At 36.2% G+C, this 21,579-nt stretch overlaps 1 protein-coding gene across 3 annotated transcripts in view; it reads left to right on the top strand.

Annotated features, from left to right (window-relative positions):
* Nucleotides 1–11,408, top strand: part of HDAC2 (histone deacetylase 2) — a 28,091-nt gene extending 16,683 nt beyond the window's left edge. For all 3 annotated transcript variants that reach the window (XM_033234345.1, XM_033234346.1, XM_033234347.1), the window contains 8 exons: nt 3,078–3,170; nt 3,248–3,356; nt 6,049–6,189; nt 6,718–6,826; nt 7,759–7,889; nt 8,652–8,807; nt 10,367–10,424; nt 11,035–11,408. In XM_033234345.1, the coding sequence (XP_033090236.1) occupies nt 3,078–3,170; nt 3,248–3,356; nt 6,049–6,189; nt 6,718–6,826; nt 7,759–7,889; nt 8,652–8,807; nt 10,367–10,424; nt 11,035–11,065 (828 nt within the window). In that variant the 3' untranslated portion in view covers nt 11,066–11,408. The remainder of the gene's footprint in view (nt 1–3,077; nt 3,171–3,247; nt 3,357–6,048; nt 6,190–6,717; nt 6,827–7,758; nt 7,890–8,651; nt 8,808–10,366; nt 10,425–11,034) is intronic.
* The last annotated feature ends 10,171 nt before the right edge of the window (nt 11,409–21,579 follow it).

Raw genomic sequence — 21,579 nt, 5'->3', positions numbered from 1 at the left:
CTCACCACACTTTTTTTGAACCTAACTACATGCATGTTGAAATTTATTCAATAAACAGCTGTTTTTAGTTAAGCCTGGATTATATGGGAGATTTGTCTTATATGGCATTAAACAAAGTTCTAAACTATTTTTTTAAGGTTATTTTTCACGTCTATGGTATATCATTACAGTTTAGCAACCAGAGTTTAAAGAGTTGCCATAAAGTATTCTTAAGCTGTATGGTTTTTCCTTGTTAGACCACAATGTGATACTTTCTCAGTAAACTCTTTGAGTAAAAGAGTTACCTTAGTAAAACTTTTCCATACTTACATATGGGTGGGAGGTCACATGTTTGGTTTGAGTTTAAATTATTTAGCTTTTAAAATTGCAGATTTGTAATTTCAGTTCCTTGCCAGTAAACTCCTTCAATTTATCCCTTTCCCCACCTGGTCTTACAGACTGGTGGTTCTCAAACAGTGGACCCTAAACTGAGGAGAAAGCAGACCAGCATCACCTGGGAACTTGTTAGAAATATCCATTCTAGGGCCCAGAAACTGGGTGATGCTCCACCTTAAAGTTTGAGAATCACTGCTGTAAACTGACAGAATGTATTTGTCAGCAACCATTACATCCTAGTGGAAGTCAAGCAAAAGTCTTCTCTGTTTTAAGCTTAAAGAATAAGACAGTATCTTCGCAGTATGATCCTAGTTTATCTCAGAAGTGGAAAATGGAAGCCTCATGTAATTTCTGACAGGTGAATGTCACTATGGTCTCTTCTCAGTTATTAGTCATAATTCTTACAGTTTGAAGTTTTTGAAAATATTAGAGAATGCATGTTTTAGAAGGATTTGAGACTGGCTTTCAACATCTCTTTTTCTTAAGATTTTACAGTCGCTGTATTAAATGATGTTTTAAGGATAACATTTGAATATTTTAAGCATGTCCCCATAATTTTGTGAGAGAATTAAATCAGTCATTACATTATACTATTTGTACAGCTATATTTGGACTTTCTGTGTAACTCACGTGTATCTTTGGATGTTAATTTAATAAACACTCCTTTTTCTGCCTGCTAATTCATTCTAACGCTGAAAAGAAGGCTACTCTGAGCTTAGCTCATTGTTGAAAGTCTGTTTGCTTTAATTCGAGTAGTCTAGTGGAAGAAAGAAAGGTGGCGTAGTAGCAGTTGCAGAATGAGATCTGGAAGAGATAAAGCTTAGTCTAACAAGGGCAGCGGCTCTGAGTTGCCAGCTAGTTAGTGGCAGTTAGGATGAGAAGTGCTGACCAACTTTTCTGCATTCTGAAATCTTAGAGTCAAAATATATTTCATCTGTGTTTTAACTGTGCAGTAGGAGTGTAAGGATTCACAATACTTTGGCTTTTCCGTATTTGTATGGCTTATATTTAGTTACTAAATCTTAATAAAAATTTAGACTGCAAGAAAAATTGGGAGAGGAGGTGTGTAATTTTGCTTGCTTTCCCCTCGTTGGATGTTGGGTCTCATAACTCTAATATTGAGGGTAAATTTTGCTTTTGTGAAATTGGACTGAAGCTAAGATCATTCCATGAGAGGTTCAGGAAGAACTTGCACAAGTGCTAGTAATCCTAAAAATCCATGGATCTTCAGACATTATAATTTAACACACATAAGAATTAGGCACCCCACACCCCAGCCAGGCACGGTGGCTCATGCCTGTGATCTCAGCACTTTGGAAGGCTGAGTCAAGTGGATTACCTTAAGTCAGGAGTTCGAGACCAGCCTGACCAATATGGTGAAACCCTGTCTCTACTAAATACAAAAAAGAATTAGCTGGGCGTGGTGGCGTGCACCTGTAGTCCCAGCAACTTGGGAGGCTGAGACAGGACAATTGCTTGAACCGAGGAGGCAATCTTGGCTCACTGGAGTGCAGTGAGCTGAGATCATGCCACTGCACTCCAGCCTGGGTGACAGAGCAGGACTCCATCTCAAAAAAAAAAAAAAAAAAAGTGGCACTCTCCTAATCCTTTGGTATTGCAGTTAAAATACTAGTTTATGGTAATGTCTGTACTATACAGTATCTTCTAGGAATACATAACACACACACAAATGCATACGCACACATACAAATGCATAACATATACAAATAAGTATATATAATACGTGTATATATCACTTAAGAGTATATGTAGCTGGAACCTTTGTGTCTTTTGAGAGAGATTAATGCCTGGAGTGATACTCATTCAGCAAGTAGAAACAAAATTTATTTGAAGTCCAATTAAAGAAGAACTCTGAGGCTGGGCAGCATGGCTCACGCCTGTAATCCCAGCGCTTTGGGAGGCCGAGGTGGGTGGATCATCTGAGGTCAGGAGTTTGAGACCAGCCTGACGAACATGGAGAAACCCTGTCTCTACTAAAAATACAAAATTAGTCGGGCATGGTGGTGCATGCCTGTAATCCCAGCTATTCGGGAGGCTGAGGCAGGAGAATTGCTTGAACCTGGGAGGCAGAGGTTGCAGTGAGCCCAGATCGCGCCATTGCACCTCCAGCCTGGGCACCAAGAGCAAAACTCCGTCTCAAAAAAAAAAAAAAGAACAAATCTGGTGCTTTAGTTGGTAGCTGTTAAATCTTCGAGAAAGTCTGGGTCGTTCTTTCATCATAAGTAAACTTAATACCAGCAGATTGTGAACCACAAGAAGGATTTTGCAGATGATTGTCCTGCAGGGCCTTTTGGCTTCATTTATTTTCCACAGGTTTACTCATAAAGTTGCCTTGCCATCTTACATATTCTGCTTATGATGGATTCTCTGGTTTAATGTAATAATGTAATTTCATTGCCTTTAACTGCTTGTGTTAAATTTCTTTTCTCTCAAAAATAATTACTACAGATTAATTGAAAATGGTTCTTGTGTGCTTTACAATCAGTTTATAAATATTGGAGCATATACTTATTTGTTCTTTATTATTTCCTTTCTCAATTTGATTGTTCCGGTCTCAACTTCTAAGATGAATTCAAAATTGGATCCTTAATAGTCTTTTAGTCTTTTCAAAATGTAGTAAGCAAATGTCAAACTTATTGTTCTAGAATATTTTCTAAGGTCTGTTTAATTACGTATTTTAGGATATTGGTGCTGGAAAAGGCAAATACTATGCTGTCAATTTTCCAATGAGAGATGGTATAGATGATGAGTCATATGGGCAGATATTTAAGCCTGTAAGTATTATTTTCAAAATTGGAATGGAATTTCAGAATGTTGTTGGAGATGCTAACATTTGTTATCTTGTGTATAGATTATCTCAAAGGTGATGGAGATGTACCAACCTAGTGCTGTGGTATTACAGTGCGGTGCAGACTCATTATCTGGTGATAGACTGGGTTGTTTCAATCTAACAGTCAAAGGTAAGCAATTCAAAGGGTGGTATTCCCAGAAGAAAATGGTTTTTCTTCCACCTAAGAACTTCCCATAAAAGTTCTCATTATAGTTTCTTGCCTGCTGTTTTAACACTATACTCTGCATTTTTCCTGGGGTTTTGTCTGTTGTATGTATGACTAGAGTTATTCTTGTTACATTGTGGCAGATTTATATGTACATTTATACATGACTAGTTTTTTAGTTTATTGTAGTTTGAACCCAAGACAGCTATTTTCGAATGTTTTCGTTGACTCAGTGTCAATAAAACATGCCTACTTTATTACTTAATTGGATTATTCTCATTAAGGAAGAAGGTTTAGCTCTCCTTACCAGTTTGCCCACAGCATACTTGTAACCCTTCACATATCTCAGTTTTTTACAAATCAGAATTTGGTTGTGACATTTAGTGTTTACAGCAGCATCTTCAAACACTTTTCAGCTTATCCAAGTTTTCTTTGCCGCATAATTGTTCCTAAGTTTCTCATTTGCTTAGTTTTCTCTCCACTTACTGCTAAACTACTGGTGTCTCAGTATCTTCATGTGTTCAGATCCATTGAATATTCTGTCACTTTTACCTTCTTGAAAAACAGCCTTCTCATCTGTCATGTTTGGATGACTATCTTTGGTAGACCTGGCGGGACATATAGCTGTTTTTTGCTTTTTTTCTGTTGTATTGGTTCTCCCTGGTGGCTCTGTTCTCTGTCGTTAATTTTTTTCTCATGTTTTGGTGGAGCACCTTCTCAAGTAGCTTCCTGAGAAAAAGAGCGTGGGAGATTAGGAGTGCTGCAGTACATACTAAATTTTAATCATGTGTTGAAGTCAGCATATGATGGAAGTCTAGGCCAAAGCAAAATATCACCATTCTGGAATGAACTTCTAGGGTGTAAGAATAAATCCGAAATTTAATAAGATCTTAAAAATTTATTTGTTGATTAGAAATGATTTTTATCATGAGTGTTTGTGTATGATTTTAGAGGTTTTTTTTCCATGTGAACTTTTAGGTAGCAAGTTGATACTCTGCTTTGTATTCTCTAAGATGTGGAGAATTCTCAAATAGAACTTTCTCCAGAACAACTGCTGGTCTTAATGGAATTGGATAACTAAATACAGATATTAAAAGCTTCTTTACTTAATGTTACGATTGCTACTATACCAGCTGTATTAGAATTATGGTATAGTCTGTTATTCTGTATTAGGTGGAATGATATTAAATTAATTGTCCCTTTGTAGGTCAACAGTGGTTGAACAGCATGTAACTTAATGTGTTAATAACCATCTTTTGCCTCAAAATCTTTATAAACTTTCTAAAACGATCTACCTAATGTACTCTTAAGAGTGTGTATTAACTATCAGTTTTCCTCTTAGACATGAAAGTCCTTAATGTTTTTGTACTTTAGTTTTTATAATCATTTCACTGTTAGAAAAACATTTATGTTGTATTTCAGCTAATAGAGTTTCAGTTGTATAAAGCATGTAAGGATATTTGTAATTCCCAAGTCTTAAACTTCATTCTGAGTTTCTCTACTGCCAACTTTGATTCAGCTTTTCCAGATCTGCTGAAGTTAGTTATCTCTTGTCCATCTCCTTGCTCCCATCAGCTATATTCTTGCTCTTGTATTCTCTCCCATTCTTCATTTTTATGAATTTTGGCCTTTAAAAAAATCCCTTTCCAGTCATTTTTGTCAAGTTTTGAAATGAAGGAAAAGTAAACATCTCTTTGTTTAGCCAGCTATCTTTACTTGGAAGCCTGTAAGTTAACTTTTTGTATGTTTGTTTTGTCTTTAAAAATATCCAAATGGTTTTTATCTGTTATAAGAAACTTTTCTAGTAGCAGTAATAAAAATTGGGTGCTAGAATTATGTAAATCACATAGTGCAACTATTGAAGAATGCTTAATGAAAATTGCCACGGTATACAGTTACATGAAGAGAACAGATAAACTTTGTAAAATTAACTCTGAATTGGAAAGAAATATAGAAAAACGATTTTCTTTACTTTAAAGATTGAGTTATGTGCCTAACTGGTAATATTACTCAAGGGGAACTTACTGATAACTTGTAAATGATTATTGAATTAAGACATTTATCCACAGAAAATATTTACTTTTATGTTAGGTTTACTATTAATATTATATTTAAATTTCTACACATAGAAGTTGAAGTTTTTGAAAATAGTAATAGATATTTTTAACTCTTAAGTTATGAAAATTACTCAGTACCACTACCTAAAGTTAACTCAGGGTTAAACTATGTTGTTTAGCTTTCTGTAATTATTTTACACATGTCCATAAGGAAAGAAATGGTAATAAAAATTAATTTAGATTATACATAATGTTTTATTGTAACCTGATTAATTTCACCATGTAACCCTACATGAACATCTTTCTATGTTAATAAAATAGATGTATATTTATATTATAGTCTTAATATAATTGTGTACTTGGCTTCCATCAGGGACACTTGTTAAAATAGCTAATCTTAATTTTTTAATGTATTATTGTGTGAAACGTGTTTGGAAAGGAGTTTTAGACTCGAACTTTTTTACATTTTTATTTGTTTTTTAAATATTTGGAAAACCATTTTGGTTGAATAACATTTGCACTTACTATCTTTTTAAAATTTATTTTTCATACTGTTACAGTATGCAGATTTTGTTGTTACCCAAATCTTCTTGTCTTAGGTCATGCTAAATGTGTAGAAGTTGTAAAAACTTTTAACTTACCATTACTGATGCTTGGTGGAGGTGGATACACCATCCGTAATGTTGCTCGATGTTGGACATATGAGACTGCAGTTGCCCTTGATTGTGAGATTCCCAATGGTAAGTGTTCTTATTATGATATCTTTATTGTATGAACTGTCAATACAGATGCTCCTCCAGTTATGTTGCAATTATGTTGCAATGATAAACCCATCATAAGCTGAAAGTATAAGTAGAAGATTGATATAATACACCTAACCTACCAAACATGACTTAGCCCAGCCTACTTTGAACATGCTCAGAACAGTTAGGTTAGTCTACAGTTGGACAAAATAATCTAATACTGAGCCTGTTTTGTAAAAATGTTGAATATCTCATGTAATTTATTGAATACAAGACATTGAAGTTGTGACAAAAAAGCCAGAAAACTGTAAGTCAAGCCGTTGAAAGTCAGAGACTGTATATCAAAATGGATGGATGGATGATTAGAGTAAGCACCATTGTTTATAAATAGGAGAACATTCACTTTATGTTCACTTTTAAACGTTTTCTTTGGAACTATTTCACCACCTAAATCTGGATTCTGTGCATGGATTTTTGTGAAAACTGAGCTTGTAATGTGTAACTCTATTTTATTGTTTTCATTAGAGTTGCCGTATAATGATTACTTTGAGTATTTTGGACCAGACTTCAAACTGCATATTAGTCCTTCAAACATGACAAACCAGAACACTCCAGAATATATGGAAAAGATAAAGTAAGAAATCATTGAATTGTTTTGATAAACATTTTATCTTGACAAAGATTTAGGATGCTTTAGAGGGCCAAGTGTGATGGGTCCTTTTAACTTTATTAGATATTTCTCTTGTTTCTTTCTAAAGGATTTGAAACATTAAGTTACTGATTATTCTTTTTTTTTTTTTTAATTTTAAATTTTTTTGTCAGGATGGGTGTCTCGAACTCCTGGCTTCAAGTGATCCTGTCACCTCTGCCTCTCAGAAGTGCTGAGCTTACAGGCATGAGCCACCGTGTTCAGCCATTTAATTTCTTCAGTTAATGGAAATAATATTTTTTTATTAGTTGAAAAGTATTTGAAAATTGCAAGGCGCACTATAAGTTATTTTCATTGTCTGAAACATTTTGTTAAGGCTTTGTCTCCACAAGCAAATTAGGGACATTATAGTCCATAGCATGGGTTTGAGTCACCTCTGTACCACAAACAAGCTGTATGATATTTGATAAGTTCACCTGCCTTTGTGCTTATGTTTTCCCGTCATTGAAATGGGGGACTAAAATAATGCCTCCTTGGCCAGTCAAGGTGGCTCATGCTTATAAACCTTAATGCTTTGGAAGTCAAAGATGGGAGGAGAGCTTTAGACCAGGAGTTTGTGACCAGCGTGGGCAGTAGAGTGAGACCTTGTCTGCAAAAGACTTAAAAATTTGCCAGGTATGATGGCGTACAATTGTTGTCCTAACGCAGAGGTTGAGGCAGGAGGATTGCCAGGAGTTTGAGGCTGCAGTGAGCTAGGAGCTTGCCACTGCACTCTAGTCTGGGCAACAGAGAGAGAACTTTTAATTTACAGGTTTAGCTATACCAAAGATGAAATTTTTTGCTAAATATTTTCTCTTGCATGTAAGAACTGCAAAGAAATTGAATTTTGTCTAATAAACTTTGCGTGTGTAATTTAGACAGCGTTTATTTGAAAATTTGCGCATGTTACCTCATGCACCTGGTGTTCAGATGCAAGCTATTCCAGAAGATGCTGTTCATGAAGACAGTGGAGATGAAGATGGAGAAGATCCAGACAAGAGAATTTCTAGTAAGATAATGCCTTTATTTTTCCAGTTTGTCAAAATGATACTTCAAATTGAAGGTTTTAGTGGTCTAAGAACTTCACTATTAAGTCATGTTCACGAGCACACTATTATTATTGTCATTTTTGCCACTTTCAGAGATTTACCTTCCTGATCTCAAAACCTGATTTGGGTGTCAGCAGTTTCAGTGTGTACAGCTGGATATACATACATGATTGAAAATTATCAAGAACTAGCCACTTCAGTATATTTGGCAGTTAATAAGACATCTCATTTATCTGAAGTAGGGTGAACCAAATAACTAAACATCTGTTTGATTTTGCAACTTCTCATTACACTTAATATGATGGTTAGATTGTAGCATAATGGTATGTGTAATGGTATAGACTGTCTAACATATTTGGTATTGGTACTTTTTTTGGTCTACTTTACCTCTCAGCTCTGAAATAAAATGCCGCTTTTTAAGTAATGGTATTATTCCTATCCCCATTAGAAAAACACACTTTTTTCCTTCAGAGTTTCAGCATTTTTGAAAGAAAAAGAAATTCCCCCAATTTTTATTACGTGTTTTTGAGACATTTCTTCATACATGAAAGCAAAGTTTTCAATATTAAGTAAACCATTCATTCCATTCAAATTTTAAAATCATTAGGCATTTGTTATCCTTTACCTTTAAATGTGGTAACTGCTGGTGCATTTGTATGAGTATGCTATAATGATTATAAAACCTGTGACTGTTTTTGTCAAAATTTGTTAAATTTGTGCAGTTCGAGCATCAGACAAGCGGATAGCTTGTGATGAAGAATTCTCAGATTCTGAGGATGAAGGAGAAGGAGGTCGAAGAAATGTGGCTGATCATAAGAAAGGAGCAAAGAAAGCTAGAATTGAAGAAGATAAGAAAGAAACAGAGGACAAAAAAGCAGGTCAGATTTGTTTCTTGGTAATTGTGTTTTAATTGTAAATTTTAAAAATTGAGCTACATTGTAATGTTTATGGGATCCTGAAGTCAGTTGCGCAAGTATCAAAGGAGGAAGTATGCTAGGTAGATGGCTCGCTTTTTTCTTACATAGAAGTGGTACTTAGCTCTTAAAGCTTTTATATAAATGTTATTGTTCCTATTTGCTTTAATAATATAGGAAACTTTATCTTCTTGATAACGTAGGTTTAAAATAGTAAATGTACTGTAATAGAGATTGGATAAGAAAGAGGACAAAGTAATTATGAATCTATTTGTAATGCATGGTCAGAACCGAACTTCTAAGGTAATTTTTAACTACCTAAAGCTTATTTAATGGGAGAAAACACGAAGAAGAGTTACATATCCTTAGACCAGTTTTGCCATTTTGAAAAAGGTCAAATAATAGATTTTGTTCAGAAATTGAAGAAAACATTAAAAGCTCTGAGGAAAGCTAAGAGGGGATTTGGGACCTGGGTTAGGGAGGAGATAATACGTTGATACATTGCCTTACTTTAAAACGCTGTGTTAGCTTTAGGCAATTGAATTTGCTACCTGAATCTGTTGCCTTTCATCTGACTTCCCAGAACGCTTACACATGCCTCTGCCATTTTATTTAACACATCATATTATAGCACTTCATAGGATTTTGTCTCCCTGCTAGATTGAGCCACTCATAGTTAGGGAACATAATATCTTAAATATTTGTATTCTCAGCGCTTGATGCGTTTCCTAATGCAGGTAATGGTGATGAGCACGTTTTAGTTAACCTGTTAATTTTGATCCTGTAGCGTGTGAAAAACTGATACAGAGATACTGATCCAATTTTTCCTCTATCTATCAAATTGAAGTTATGTGAATAAGCTGGCTCTTTTTTTTTTTAAACTAGCGAGTTCGTAATTTGTAACATCTGACACATCTAGTTCTATTCTTTTCCTTGTGAATTCACTCCTCAATAGGCTACATACAGTTCTCTATCTATCATTTTATAATTTTAACTTCCCAATGTATTATAATGATGGCTTCAGTCCAAAAATTCAAGCCATGACTGAGGTAAGGACTTAACTTTAGCTGTAGGATTTTTCTAACTTTTTTTCTTTTCTTTCATTTTCACTATGTCGTTGTCTTGTCTGTTTTTGGTGTTCTCATTTTTAAAAGCTTTATCTTTTCTGTGCTTAAAAAATAAACCCCCTATTTGGTGATGGGGCTCTTCTGATAGGGCCTTGCAGTTGTTAAAATTCTTCAGCCTACAGAAAAATGAAATACTCTTTTTAAATCTATAGGTCAAAACCTAGAGTTAGGGCCATCTTTTCTCTTCCTCCCCACCCCAATCCAGTGACTGTTCATAGCTTGTACTGTCATCTTTTAGCAAACACGCAACACAAAGCTTATTTAGACCCTGATTCATTAATAATAAGATTGCATGATACCTTTTTATATTTTAAAAATAAAGTATATTTTGAAATAATATATATACATTTTATATTTCAAAATAGGTTTTAATCTTTTCCCAATCTTTATTTTTAGACGTTAAGGAAGAAGATAAATCCAAGGACAACAGTGGTGAAAAAACAGATACCAAAGGGTAAATGATGTTCCTTATTGAGTACTTTTTACGTACTATAAAAATACTAAACATGTTTCTTGGTGTGTGTGTATACACACTTCAGAAATACTAGACTGAACCTTAGAACATCATTATGAGGTGCTCTGCATTTTAGTTTGTATTGGTACATAAGACAACATAGGCCATCTTACCTATTGGTGTATCAGTATAAACTAAATCAGTCAGTTTGTATTTTTGTACATAATTTATCTGAGATCCTTTTTTGTTATTGTCTTTTATATGTGCACTTAATGGTTTTCATGGTGTTATTTCTGTGTACATGATGTTTTTAGTGTTGTGAGATAGGTAACTTTAAGAAACAATTTTAAGTAAAAACAGTTGAGGATTTTATTGTCAGAAAGCATGTAAAAGTTTATACGTAATTTTGTGCCAGCCTTTACAGGATAACTTGGAATGATTATAAAATCACTGGAAAGAGTAAGGCATTAATTACTCCAGAAACACTTAAGACATTATCAGTTAATGTGTGTGTTAGCATGAGCCTACAGGACCTGATCAATAGAGTAGGTCAGTGCATTGAAATCAAGATTGTGCCATTGTTAATATCTCACGTTGCCTCTTTTAACAGAACCAAATCAGAACAGCTCAGCAACCCCTGAATTTGACAGTCTCACCAATTTCAGAAAATCATTAAAAAGAAAATATTGAAAGGAAAATGTTTTCTTTTTGAAGACTTCTGGCTTCATTTTATACTACTTTGGCATGGACTGTATTTATTTTCAAATGGCTTTTTCGTTTTTGTTTTTCTTGGCAAGTTTTATTGTGAGTTTTTCTAATTATGAAGCAAAATTTCTTTTCTCCACCATGCTTTATGTGATAGTATTTAAAATTGATGTGAGTTATTATGTCAAAAAAACTGATCTATTAAAGAAGTAATTGGCCTTTCTGAGCTGATTTTTCCATCTTTTGTAATTATCTTTATTAAAAAATTGTACTTGGATTGTCTTTTGTCTGTTCATTACTACAATATGAAATCTTGTTTCGACGGCTGATGACATCATTTCTGTAGACTTACAATACACTCTAGATGAAAGATAATTACAGCTTGAAAGATATCTTATTTGCTGTTTCTTTGGGAAGAGTATTTGTAGTAATTATTATGTATTTTTGCAATAGAAATTCCACCACCTTGCCCTCTATAACTTAGCCAGTTAGTATCAGTGAAGATTAACATCCCATTACAATTTGTGAAATAATAATACAGACTCTACAGTTGAGATGTAGGAGTTCTTTGAGCTGACCCAAAGATCCTCAAAAATTGAAAATGGAAACTCTGAATTGAAAGGAGAAACGGACTAGAACTTGTGTTGACCAGACTTGCCTGTAGTATATTGCTGGTTTAAAATGGAACCTGCTATTCAGACAAAACCTGTTTCTTTTACTGCATTTACGTGGCATCCAGGTTCCATTATTAGTTACATGACATCCAGGTTTCTAAGTCAAGGAAGTAAACACAAATGATTTATCATTCAACAGCTACTTATTGTGTGTCTGCCCATTTTAAGACTGTGGGAGTGTAAGGATATAATGGAAAAATGCTTTCACTCAGAGCTTACATTCTAGTGGCAGGAAGCAGACAAGTGGGGGTAATTCCTGCTACTAAGATGTGCAAAGAAGACAAAACATTTTAGGAACTTGCCAAAATCAGTAAAATCTCCTTTTTTGTCAGGCCCAAATTGATTCTTTTGAGATAAAATATTAAAAAATATTTCTCTACAGCTCTGTTAAATATTTCAGACATTCACAATAGCACGTAGACTTTTGTAATGAACAGCTGTGCACCCACCCAGATTTAGCAAATATTTTACTTTTGCTATATTTGCTTCAGTGTTTTTTTCTTAAAATACACCTACATTGAAGCTCTCTTCATGTACTTTTGTCGTTTGTAATCCCTCCCTCCCAGCCTTAAGAAGTAATCACTATTGTGATTATTTTATCCATGTTTTTGTGCATATTTTACCCATGTTTTTGTACTTTAGCTACATATTTGTTATCAACCTGTAAACCCTTATGACATTAGGAACTAAGGAACTTAGTCCCTTGGTTAGGAGGATAGTTAAATGTATTTAGTGTTGGTGAAACAGATGGTATTAACATTTGGACAATTCTGTAACTTTGCTTTTTTTCTATTATTTTTCCATAGCTTATTGGGGTACAGATGGTGTTTGGTTACATGAATAAGTTCTTTAGTGGTGATTTGTGGGATTTTGGTGCACCCATCACCCGAGCACTGCACCCTATTTGTAGTCTTTTATCCCTTGCCCTCCTCCCACCGTGCCTCCCGTCCACCATGATGATCCTCAGTTTCAAATAAGAAAATACCATTTCCCAGGCTCCAGATGTTCCGGCATCCTCCCTATGGATCTCCCAGTACCTGCAGCTCACAGGACAGTGGGGGCTGTGGTAGAGTCACCTAGGAGATCCTGGAGGAGATGGAACAGTAAAGATGGGAACTGAGCTCAGTACTCAGGTGCTGGGAGACAAAGGCCCTTTGCTTTTTTTCATTCAATCTTCTGATCTACCCCTGTTGAGACGTGTTAAGTATAGTTCGTTTTGACTGCTATGTATTCCAGTGTGTGAACATACTGAAATTGTACACTTCAATACTATACTGAATCTCCTTGGGTGTATTTAAGAGTTGTTTTTCTAAGTAGTTTGTTACATACAACTAAAACCTCAAGATAATTAAAGCAATTTCAGCAAGGTGATTTGGTACAGCATTAATATCCAGAAATCAGTAACAGTGACCAAGTCTGTTAGAAGAACAAAGACCCCCATTTGTAATAACAATTAACAAAAATTTCTAGAAATAATTTGTAAAGAAGCTATGGTTCTGGTGTCTAGTAAGGTCAGTGTAACATAGTAGGATGTCAAAATACCTTAATACTTTAAAAAATTCGTGTAGGATAAAAATGATACTTGAAATTGGCAAGGACAGACATTATTTTGTAAGTGGGATTAGGATAACAACTGATAACCAAATGGAAAAAAAACTAGGAGTTTTCTGCCCTCCACTAGAAGATTTAAATAGGAAAAGATAAAACTACCAAAAACCTAAACTCTTAAAGCAAATGGATTGGAGAAGGCCTAAGAGTGACACCAAACTCAACTATAAAAGAAATGATATATTTGATAACAGTTAATTCAGTGGACCAACAAAAACTCAGAAGCCAAGTCAAGAAAAATGACAAGAGACAGTGGGAGGCAGATTTCTAACACATCCCAGGTCAAAAGGCTCATATGTAAAGATAGAGGAACACAGTGTATAAGGATGTGAACTGGGAAACATAGTTTGTAAATACGAAAAGATCTTGAACCTCAGTAAATAAAAAGCTATAGAGAGACTTTTTAACCTCGTTTTTTAAACCTATTTTGTTTGTATTTTGAGACAGTCTCAGCTCTGTCACCCAGGCTGGTGTGCAGTCTCGGCTCACTGCAACCTTCACCTCCTGGGTTGAAACCATTCTCCTGCCTCAGCCTCCTGAGTAGCTGGGATTACAGGCGCCTGCCACCACGCCTGGCTAATTTTTTGTGTTTTTAGTACAGGATTTCACTATGTTGACCAGGCTGGTCTCGAACTCCTAACCTCGTGATCTACCCGCCTTGGCCTCCCAAAGTGCTAGGATTACAGGCGTGAGCTGCCGCGCCTGGCCATTTATTTCTTTTTTTTAGAGAAAGGATCTCGGTCACCCAGGATGGAGTGTGGTAGCATGATCATATCTCACTACATCTTAGAACTTCTGGGCTCAGAGTATTCTCCCACCTCAGCCTCCCAAGTAGCTGGGACTACAAGTGTGCACCATCACACCTAGCTGATTCTTAAATTTTTATTTTGGAGAGATGGTGTTTCCCTGTGTTGCCCAGGCTGGTCACAAACTCCTAGGCTCAAGCGATTCTCCTGACTCAGGCATAAGCCACTGTATCTGACCTAAACCTATCATGTTACAGACTTAGAAAGCAACTATTGGGAAGTGTTTGAGGAAACTCATGTCAGGTTTGGTAAACTAAGACATTAACTCAAAAGTTATTTAATTCATTTAATGACGGTGCCACGTTGTCTCAGTTGTCTATGGCATGGGTGGACACTGTTCTAAGTCAGCATTGGTACTTTAAGCTAGTTACATCATATCTAAGCTTTGCCCTTCTACCAGAGCTACTAGCATTCTGTCAATGGGTGATTATTTGAAGTTTTTACGTTGAAGTTAGTCACCTGCATCTTCTTTTTTTTAATGGTTTTGATATAGCAATACTGCTGAAGTTTTTTTGATAACTGGGATTGGTAATATTTGTTATTCACATTGTGATATAAATGATAGGGGCTTTTGAAAACAAGTAGTAATCATTTCAATAACTTAGGGTCTCTTCACTATAATCTTAGGAAAATTACTAACTTCTGTGCCTCAGTTGCTTTGTAACTTAAAATGGGGAAAATAATAGTCCCTACTTCATAGGTTTGTTGTGAGGATTGAGTTAATAACATAGTTAATGCTCAGTAAGGGTTAGTTGCTTGCTTGCTTGCTTGCTTGCTTTCTTTCTTTCTTTCTTTCTTTTCTTTCTCTCTCTCTCTCTCTCTCTCTCTCTCCTCTCTCTCTCTCTCTCTCTTTCTTTCTTTCTTCTTTCTTTCTTTTTCTTAAACAGAGCTCACTGTGTTGCCCAGGTTGGAGTGCAGTGGCATGATCTCAGCTCACTGCAACCTCTGCTTCCTAGGTTCAGGTGATTCTCCTGCCTCAGCCTCCCAAGCAGCTGGGATTACAGGCGTGCACCACCACACCTGGCTAATTTTTGTATGTTTAGTAGAGACGGGTTCCCACCATATTGGCCAGGCTTGTCTTGAACTCCTTACCTCAAATGATCCACCCGCCTCGGCCCCCCAAAGTGCTGGGATTACAGGCATGAGCCACCGTGCCTGGCTTGCTATTGTTATGAGGTAAAGGTAGGTAGTTGGGTAAGAGTGGTGCCAGGGGAAGTTCTAAATTTTCGAGTGTTCCTTTAGATGCCAGATGGGTTGTAGCTGAGCCTTTTGTTGCAGTTTGATGCCTACTAGCGTCAGATTGCTAGGTCATGGTGGATAGAGAAGCAATCTTTTTGAGACCTGATTTTAGCAAGGATAGAATAATATTTGACAACTTTGGGGGGATTTAATGCCCCTGTAATGTGCTCAAGGATAATCTCAAGAAAAATGGTATTAATAGATTATAGAAAAATAGAACTATCATATTGTTATTATTGGCTATTTACATGAGCAATGTGGAGAAATGTTCAGGATCACAGCATTTAGCAATTTCTCAATTGCTGCATTTCCTCACTCTACCACAAGATGGCAGATACTGCATTTTAAAATTTTTTTTCTGTGTGTTTTACAGTCACTTGGTGGCCCATGTAACAAGCAGAGCAACATGTATTAACAGGTTCTTTTTGAATGCAGTATTGGATTAAAAGCTATTTGAATTAAACTACAGTTAAGTATGCTGTTTAAGGTTTTTCTATAAGAATTTTTTTTTTTTTTTTTTTTGAGACGGAGTCTCACTCTGTCCACCAGGCTGGAGTACAGTGGCGCGATCTTGGCTCACTGCAAGCTCCGCCTCCTGGGTTCACACCATTCTCCTGCCTCAGCCTCCCTAGTAGCTGGGACTACAGGCGCCCGCCACGGTGCCCGGCTAATTTTTTGTATTTTTAGTAGAGACGGGGTTTCACCGTGGTCTCGATCTCCTGACCTTGTGATCCGCCCGCCTCGGCCTCCCAAAGTGCTGGGATTACAGGCGTGAGCCCCCGCGCCCGGCCTCCTATAAGAATTATAACACTAATTTCTAAGTTTTACATCTGCAAAACACAGTAGAGTGTATCTGGTAGTCATTGACTAATTGTGACTTTGCTCATCAGACAAAATGGAACTAATATTAGAGCCAGAATAATTTCTGTTTTGACTGGTGGTAAGAATCAGTTAGTATACAGAATGGGAAAGAATTGAAATTCATTTCTAGGAATTATAGCTTAAAATAGTGAATATTCAGGGGCACTGGGTGCTTGGTCCACGACTACTGTTTACTAAACTAAGTACCTAACTCCTTTGGTCTTTGAACACTGCAGTTATTATTAGGATTATTAATGAAAAATTCTTTTTTAGGAGAATAAACAACCGGTTAAGGACAGAAGACACCTTGATTAGATTCTGTTATTTGCTCTTTTTATTAAGGTTGTTTTACTCTAAATGTTAAAGAAATATATAATTATTTCTAAAATAAAATGAGTAGCAGGATTCTGAATAGGAAATTTTTTTGCCCAGAACCATTTTGCAACCAGTGGTTTATACTTAGGAGTGAGTTGAACAAAGAAGCTCTAATCTGTTTTTGTGTTGTGGATTTTTGATTCGATTGATAAATCAGTAGCTTCCAGCTTCTCTCGTATCCTCTACTAGTCATCTTTTTTGTTTCTTCAGAAATAAACATCCCGGGTCACTTCCATGCACTTGCCACATACTTAATAGGATGGTGTACAGGTTAAACTTTTAAAGGAAAGTACAGACAGGCAATTCCTAAAGTAAAAGAGAACACAGTATCAAAACTGGTTGTACTTAACAAATACAAACAAAAAGTCATTACACTTCTGGCAACAAATACTGTTTGATTTAAAAAGACAAGAATTTCCCCTTTTGCTTTTATTTTTTTAGTCTGCTATGTCCTTAAGTGAGAAATGCACTTCAAAAATTTTCTTATTCTGAAGTCTAGCCAGAACGTTTGAAGTTGTGTCTTTGACTAGACTAGGTGAATTTAACTATTGTGCCCTCTTGTGCCCATGGTAGATAATAGCCCTCCAAGCGTGAGGATGGGAGATCCGTTCACCAGTATTTCCAAAGTTATATTCTTAAAAAGGCTAGATTTCTAATTTTCATAGAATCTAGGTATGTTCTTTTCAACTCAGCATCTGATAAGAAAGTTTGGGCAAGTAGGTGTGAAAAATTTACTACTCTAAATACCATTTTCCAGGAAAGAATATAATTCAAAGTTCAAATTATTACTAGCTGTCATCTTCCCCAATAATCACATAAGCATTGTTATTGTCACGCACATCTATTGGTATAGTTCAGTGTTCATATGTAATAGGCTTAGGCATCATTCCTGTGCTATTCCCTTTTGGTGCCAAACACCCTTTTGTAATCTGTTTTGTTTGAAATCCAAATTAATATGTCTTAAAGTAAATGACAAAGCACTGGGCTTTCTTAAAGTAATGGCTCTTCTGCCATTTTATTTCTAGAGTTAGGCAGAAAATTCTGTAAATCTGTCTTATTTCCAGTCTGTTTGCGACTATGGTGGGCAATAAATCTGATTTCCCAGAAAAACACATCTGGACCCCAATAGGTAAGTAAGGTAAACAAGCCTCGCTTAAATTGTTTGTGCTTCTGACCTGACCTCAAAACACCATCGTCATCTAGAGCAGCAACATGTACAGAACAATGCACTGGAAGAACAATGCAATGTATGGGTCTAGCACCAGCCTTTACATTATACAACTTTGCTTTGGGCAAGTCATTTAAATTTCTGTGCTTCAGTTTACTAAATCTATGAAACTGACTAGGTAACAGCTGACATGCTTTTCCACCACTCCCTGTTTTTTACCTGTGTCTGATGTCACAAATTGATCATTCCTTTCTGGCCTTGAGATCCATATCAACCCAGATAGCCATTAACCCAGATAGTAAGAGTTAGCATTAAAGATAAAATGTTTTTGCCTTTTCTGTCCTGCAAGCTCTTTGAAGTCCAAAATATATATGCCTTTATGTCTTTATGTATAATAGGTGCACAATATCTTTCTTGGTTGTTGAATAGGATAGGCTTATTAGACATTCCTTTTAATGTCAACTTTTTTTCTCATATTTAAACATTTGCCCATAGAAATTCATTTTTCTTTTCCTTTTTTTTTTTTTTTTTTGAGACGGAGTCTCGCTCTGTCGCCCGGGCTGAAGTGCAGTGGCCGGATCTCAGCTCACTGCAAGCTCCGCCTCCCGGGTTTACGCCATTCTCCTGCCTCAGCCTCCCAAGTAGCTGGGACTACAGGCACCAGCCACCTCGCCCGGCTAGCTTTTTTTGTATTTTTTAGTAGAGACAGGGTTTCACCGTGTTAGCCAGGATGGTCTCGAACTCCTGACCTCATGATCCACCCGTCTCGGCCTTCCAAAGTGCTGGGATTACAGGCTTGAGCCACCGCGCCCGGCCAGAAATTCATTTTTTAAAAGTTTTAAATCAGTTGATTATACCAAGCATTACTATTTAAAAAAAATCAAAGAGACCATGTAAAGTTAAATATAATCCTTAATAATAACAGGATTGGAATATGGGATAAAAGAAAGAGAACTCTCTCTATATGTACACACACACACACACATATATATACACACACATGTATATATGTGTGTGTGTGTATACATTCTAGAGAATCCACACTCATGGGTCACTGGATGGCAGAGAAGTCCTCAGAGCATTGCATGGGTATAACTTGTTGAAAATTCACTCTCAAACATTTGCTGGATATCTGCCCTCTGGAGTGTTAGGGAAAGCTGTTCATGGAAAGTTGTCTCACAGGAGGAACTCTTATCATGAAACTCCCTGAGCTGGTGCAAGGGCAGCTATCTAGTGCTGCTGATCATTATACACAGCAGGGGTCAGATCCTAGAGAACTGGCTGGAGATGTAGGAGTAAGGAGCTAAAGAAGCCATGTGTGTTTCAGGGACCTGATGAGAAGAGCACACCTGAAAGTGAGAAAAGAAGCTTCTTCCTCCACTAGCAAAGCAGCTTGACATCATGCCAAGTGGCAAAACAGAAATATTTAAAGGGTTCGACTCCAATACTGCAGTGCAAACTATAGAGGAGATACTTGAAGTTGAGAGGCAATAAAGTGTTAACTAGCCTATTTCCCTTTCCAAAGGACTTTGGTGTTACCTTTTGTGTGCAATGAAATAGTGTGTCAGCTATTATCTCTGGCCTGGGCTTAGCTAGACCTGAGTCTCTTGCTTTGCCCTCCATTCTCTAAAAGTGAATCCATTCTTCCTTCCTGCACAACTATCAATATCTCTCCGAGCCATTATCACCACTATTCTAAGGGTGAATTTGTTGACTTTTACCATAAAGAACAGAGGGAACTCTAAAACAAAATGTGATTTTGAACAGTGAAGTCAGATGATATTCAGGCAAATTGTGTGCACTTATTCTCAGGGAGGCTATATAGGGTAATATAAAGACCATTGAAACTAGGCTTCATCACTTATTTGTGACCTTGGACAAGTTTCCTACACCTCGGTTTCCTCATCTGTAAAATGGTGAAAATATCAACTTCAGATAGCTATGAAGTTAAATGAGATATGAGTTTATCTCTGATCTTTCTCAAAGCTTCACTAGTATATTAAAAGGAGGTAAAAATCCAGAAGAAAAATGGAAGAGGAAACCACAGCAGAGAAGGGAAATGACCATTTAGGAAAGTTAACCAGCAAGTGGTGACTAAAACCACCTGCAAGGGGAAAAGCTAGGGAACAATTGGTTCCCAGGCCAGAACTCCAGAAAGGTCTAGAAATGTGAGGCATCATAGAAAACCAGTGCAGACTGGAGTTGAAAATAGGAAGACTGACTTATGTCATTAAGAGGAGTATTTAGACCCCAGGATACTCTCCCCTAGACACTGAGAAGCCTAACAAGCACCCTCCTCCACACTAATAAAAAAGGTGTACCCTCTGCTGAAGTTGAATCAGATTGGCTCTAGACTCAGAGACACAGGAAGTGAGGCATCACACTGAGAAAAATAATAGTCTTCATGTTGAACTGTGACACCTCATTGAATCTCAATATAGATCTCTTTGTGTTTATCCTTGGATTTTGTTGCTCCTTAGATTTGTAAATTCACGTATTTCATCAAATTTGAGAAGTTCTTGGAAAAGATCAACAAAATTGACAAACCACTAGGCTAAGAAAAAGACTATGTAAATAACTAAAATCAGAAATGGAAGTGGAGATATTACTGCCAACATTACTGAAATAAAGATTATGAATACTATGAAGAATTGTACACCAACAATTCAATAGCCTAGATGAAATGGAGAAATTCCTAGAAACACAGAAATTACCAAAACTGGCTCAACAGCAGATGGAAAATTTCTATGGACCTGTAACACATAATAGGATTAAATCAGTAACCACAAACCTCCCAACGAAGAAAAGTCTGGGACCAAATTCACTGATGATTTCTACCAAACATTTAAAGAATTAACACCAATCCTTTTAAAACTTCTGAAAAATAGAAAGGAATATTCTTAACTATGAAGTTTTCCCGAGACCAAAGGCAGTCAAAAGTACCCCAAGAAACAGAAACAAAACCCCAAACACCCCTGCCAAAAAACCCTACAGACCAACATCTCTTATGAATATAGATGTAAACCCCCAACAAAATACTAGCAAACTGAGCCCAACAGCATGTTAAAAGGACTATAAATCACAACTAAGTTTATCTCAGGAATGCAGGATAAGTTAAATATAAGATAATCAATTAATGTAATACCCAGCATTACTAGACTAAAGAAAAAAAAAAACACATGACCTTTTGAAGTGACACAGAAAGGACATTTAATAAAATCCAGCACCCTTTCATGATATATTTTTAAATGCTCAGAAAACTAACAATAAAAGGGAACTTCTTCAACATTGTAAGGAACATTTATGAAAAACCCATAATTAACATCCTCAGCGGTGAAAAACTGAAGTTTCCCTTAGATCAAGAAAAGAGAAGGATGTTAGCTTTCATCATCACTATCCAACATTGTATTAGAATTATAGCAGAGCAATTAGACAAGACAAAGAAATAAAAGTCAGTTAAATTGGGAAGAAACAAGTGAAACTATCTTGATTTGCAGATGACACAATCTTATATGTAGAAAATCTCAATCCAAAAGAAAACTACCAAAGTTAATTAATTCAGTAAAGTTGCAGGGTGCAAGTTCAGCACATGAAAATCAGTTGGTTAGTTGGTTACTATATACCTAACAATCTGAAAAGGAAATTAAGGAACCAATTTTGTGTACAATAGTGCTCAAAAGAATAAGATAACTAGAAATAAATCTAACCAAGAGGTGAAA

This window comes from Trachypithecus francoisi, unplaced genomic scaffold (assembly GCF_009764315.1).
Source record: "Trachypithecus francoisi isolate TF-2019V2 unplaced genomic scaffold, Tfra_2.0 Lachesis_group15, whole genome shotgun sequence".
In the NCBI taxonomy this organism is placed as follows: Eukaryota; Metazoa; Chordata; class Mammalia; order Primates; family Cercopithecidae; genus Trachypithecus; species Trachypithecus francoisi.
Note: the sequence above shows the minus strand (reverse complement) of the source record. Positions and strands in the feature narration are given on the sequence as shown.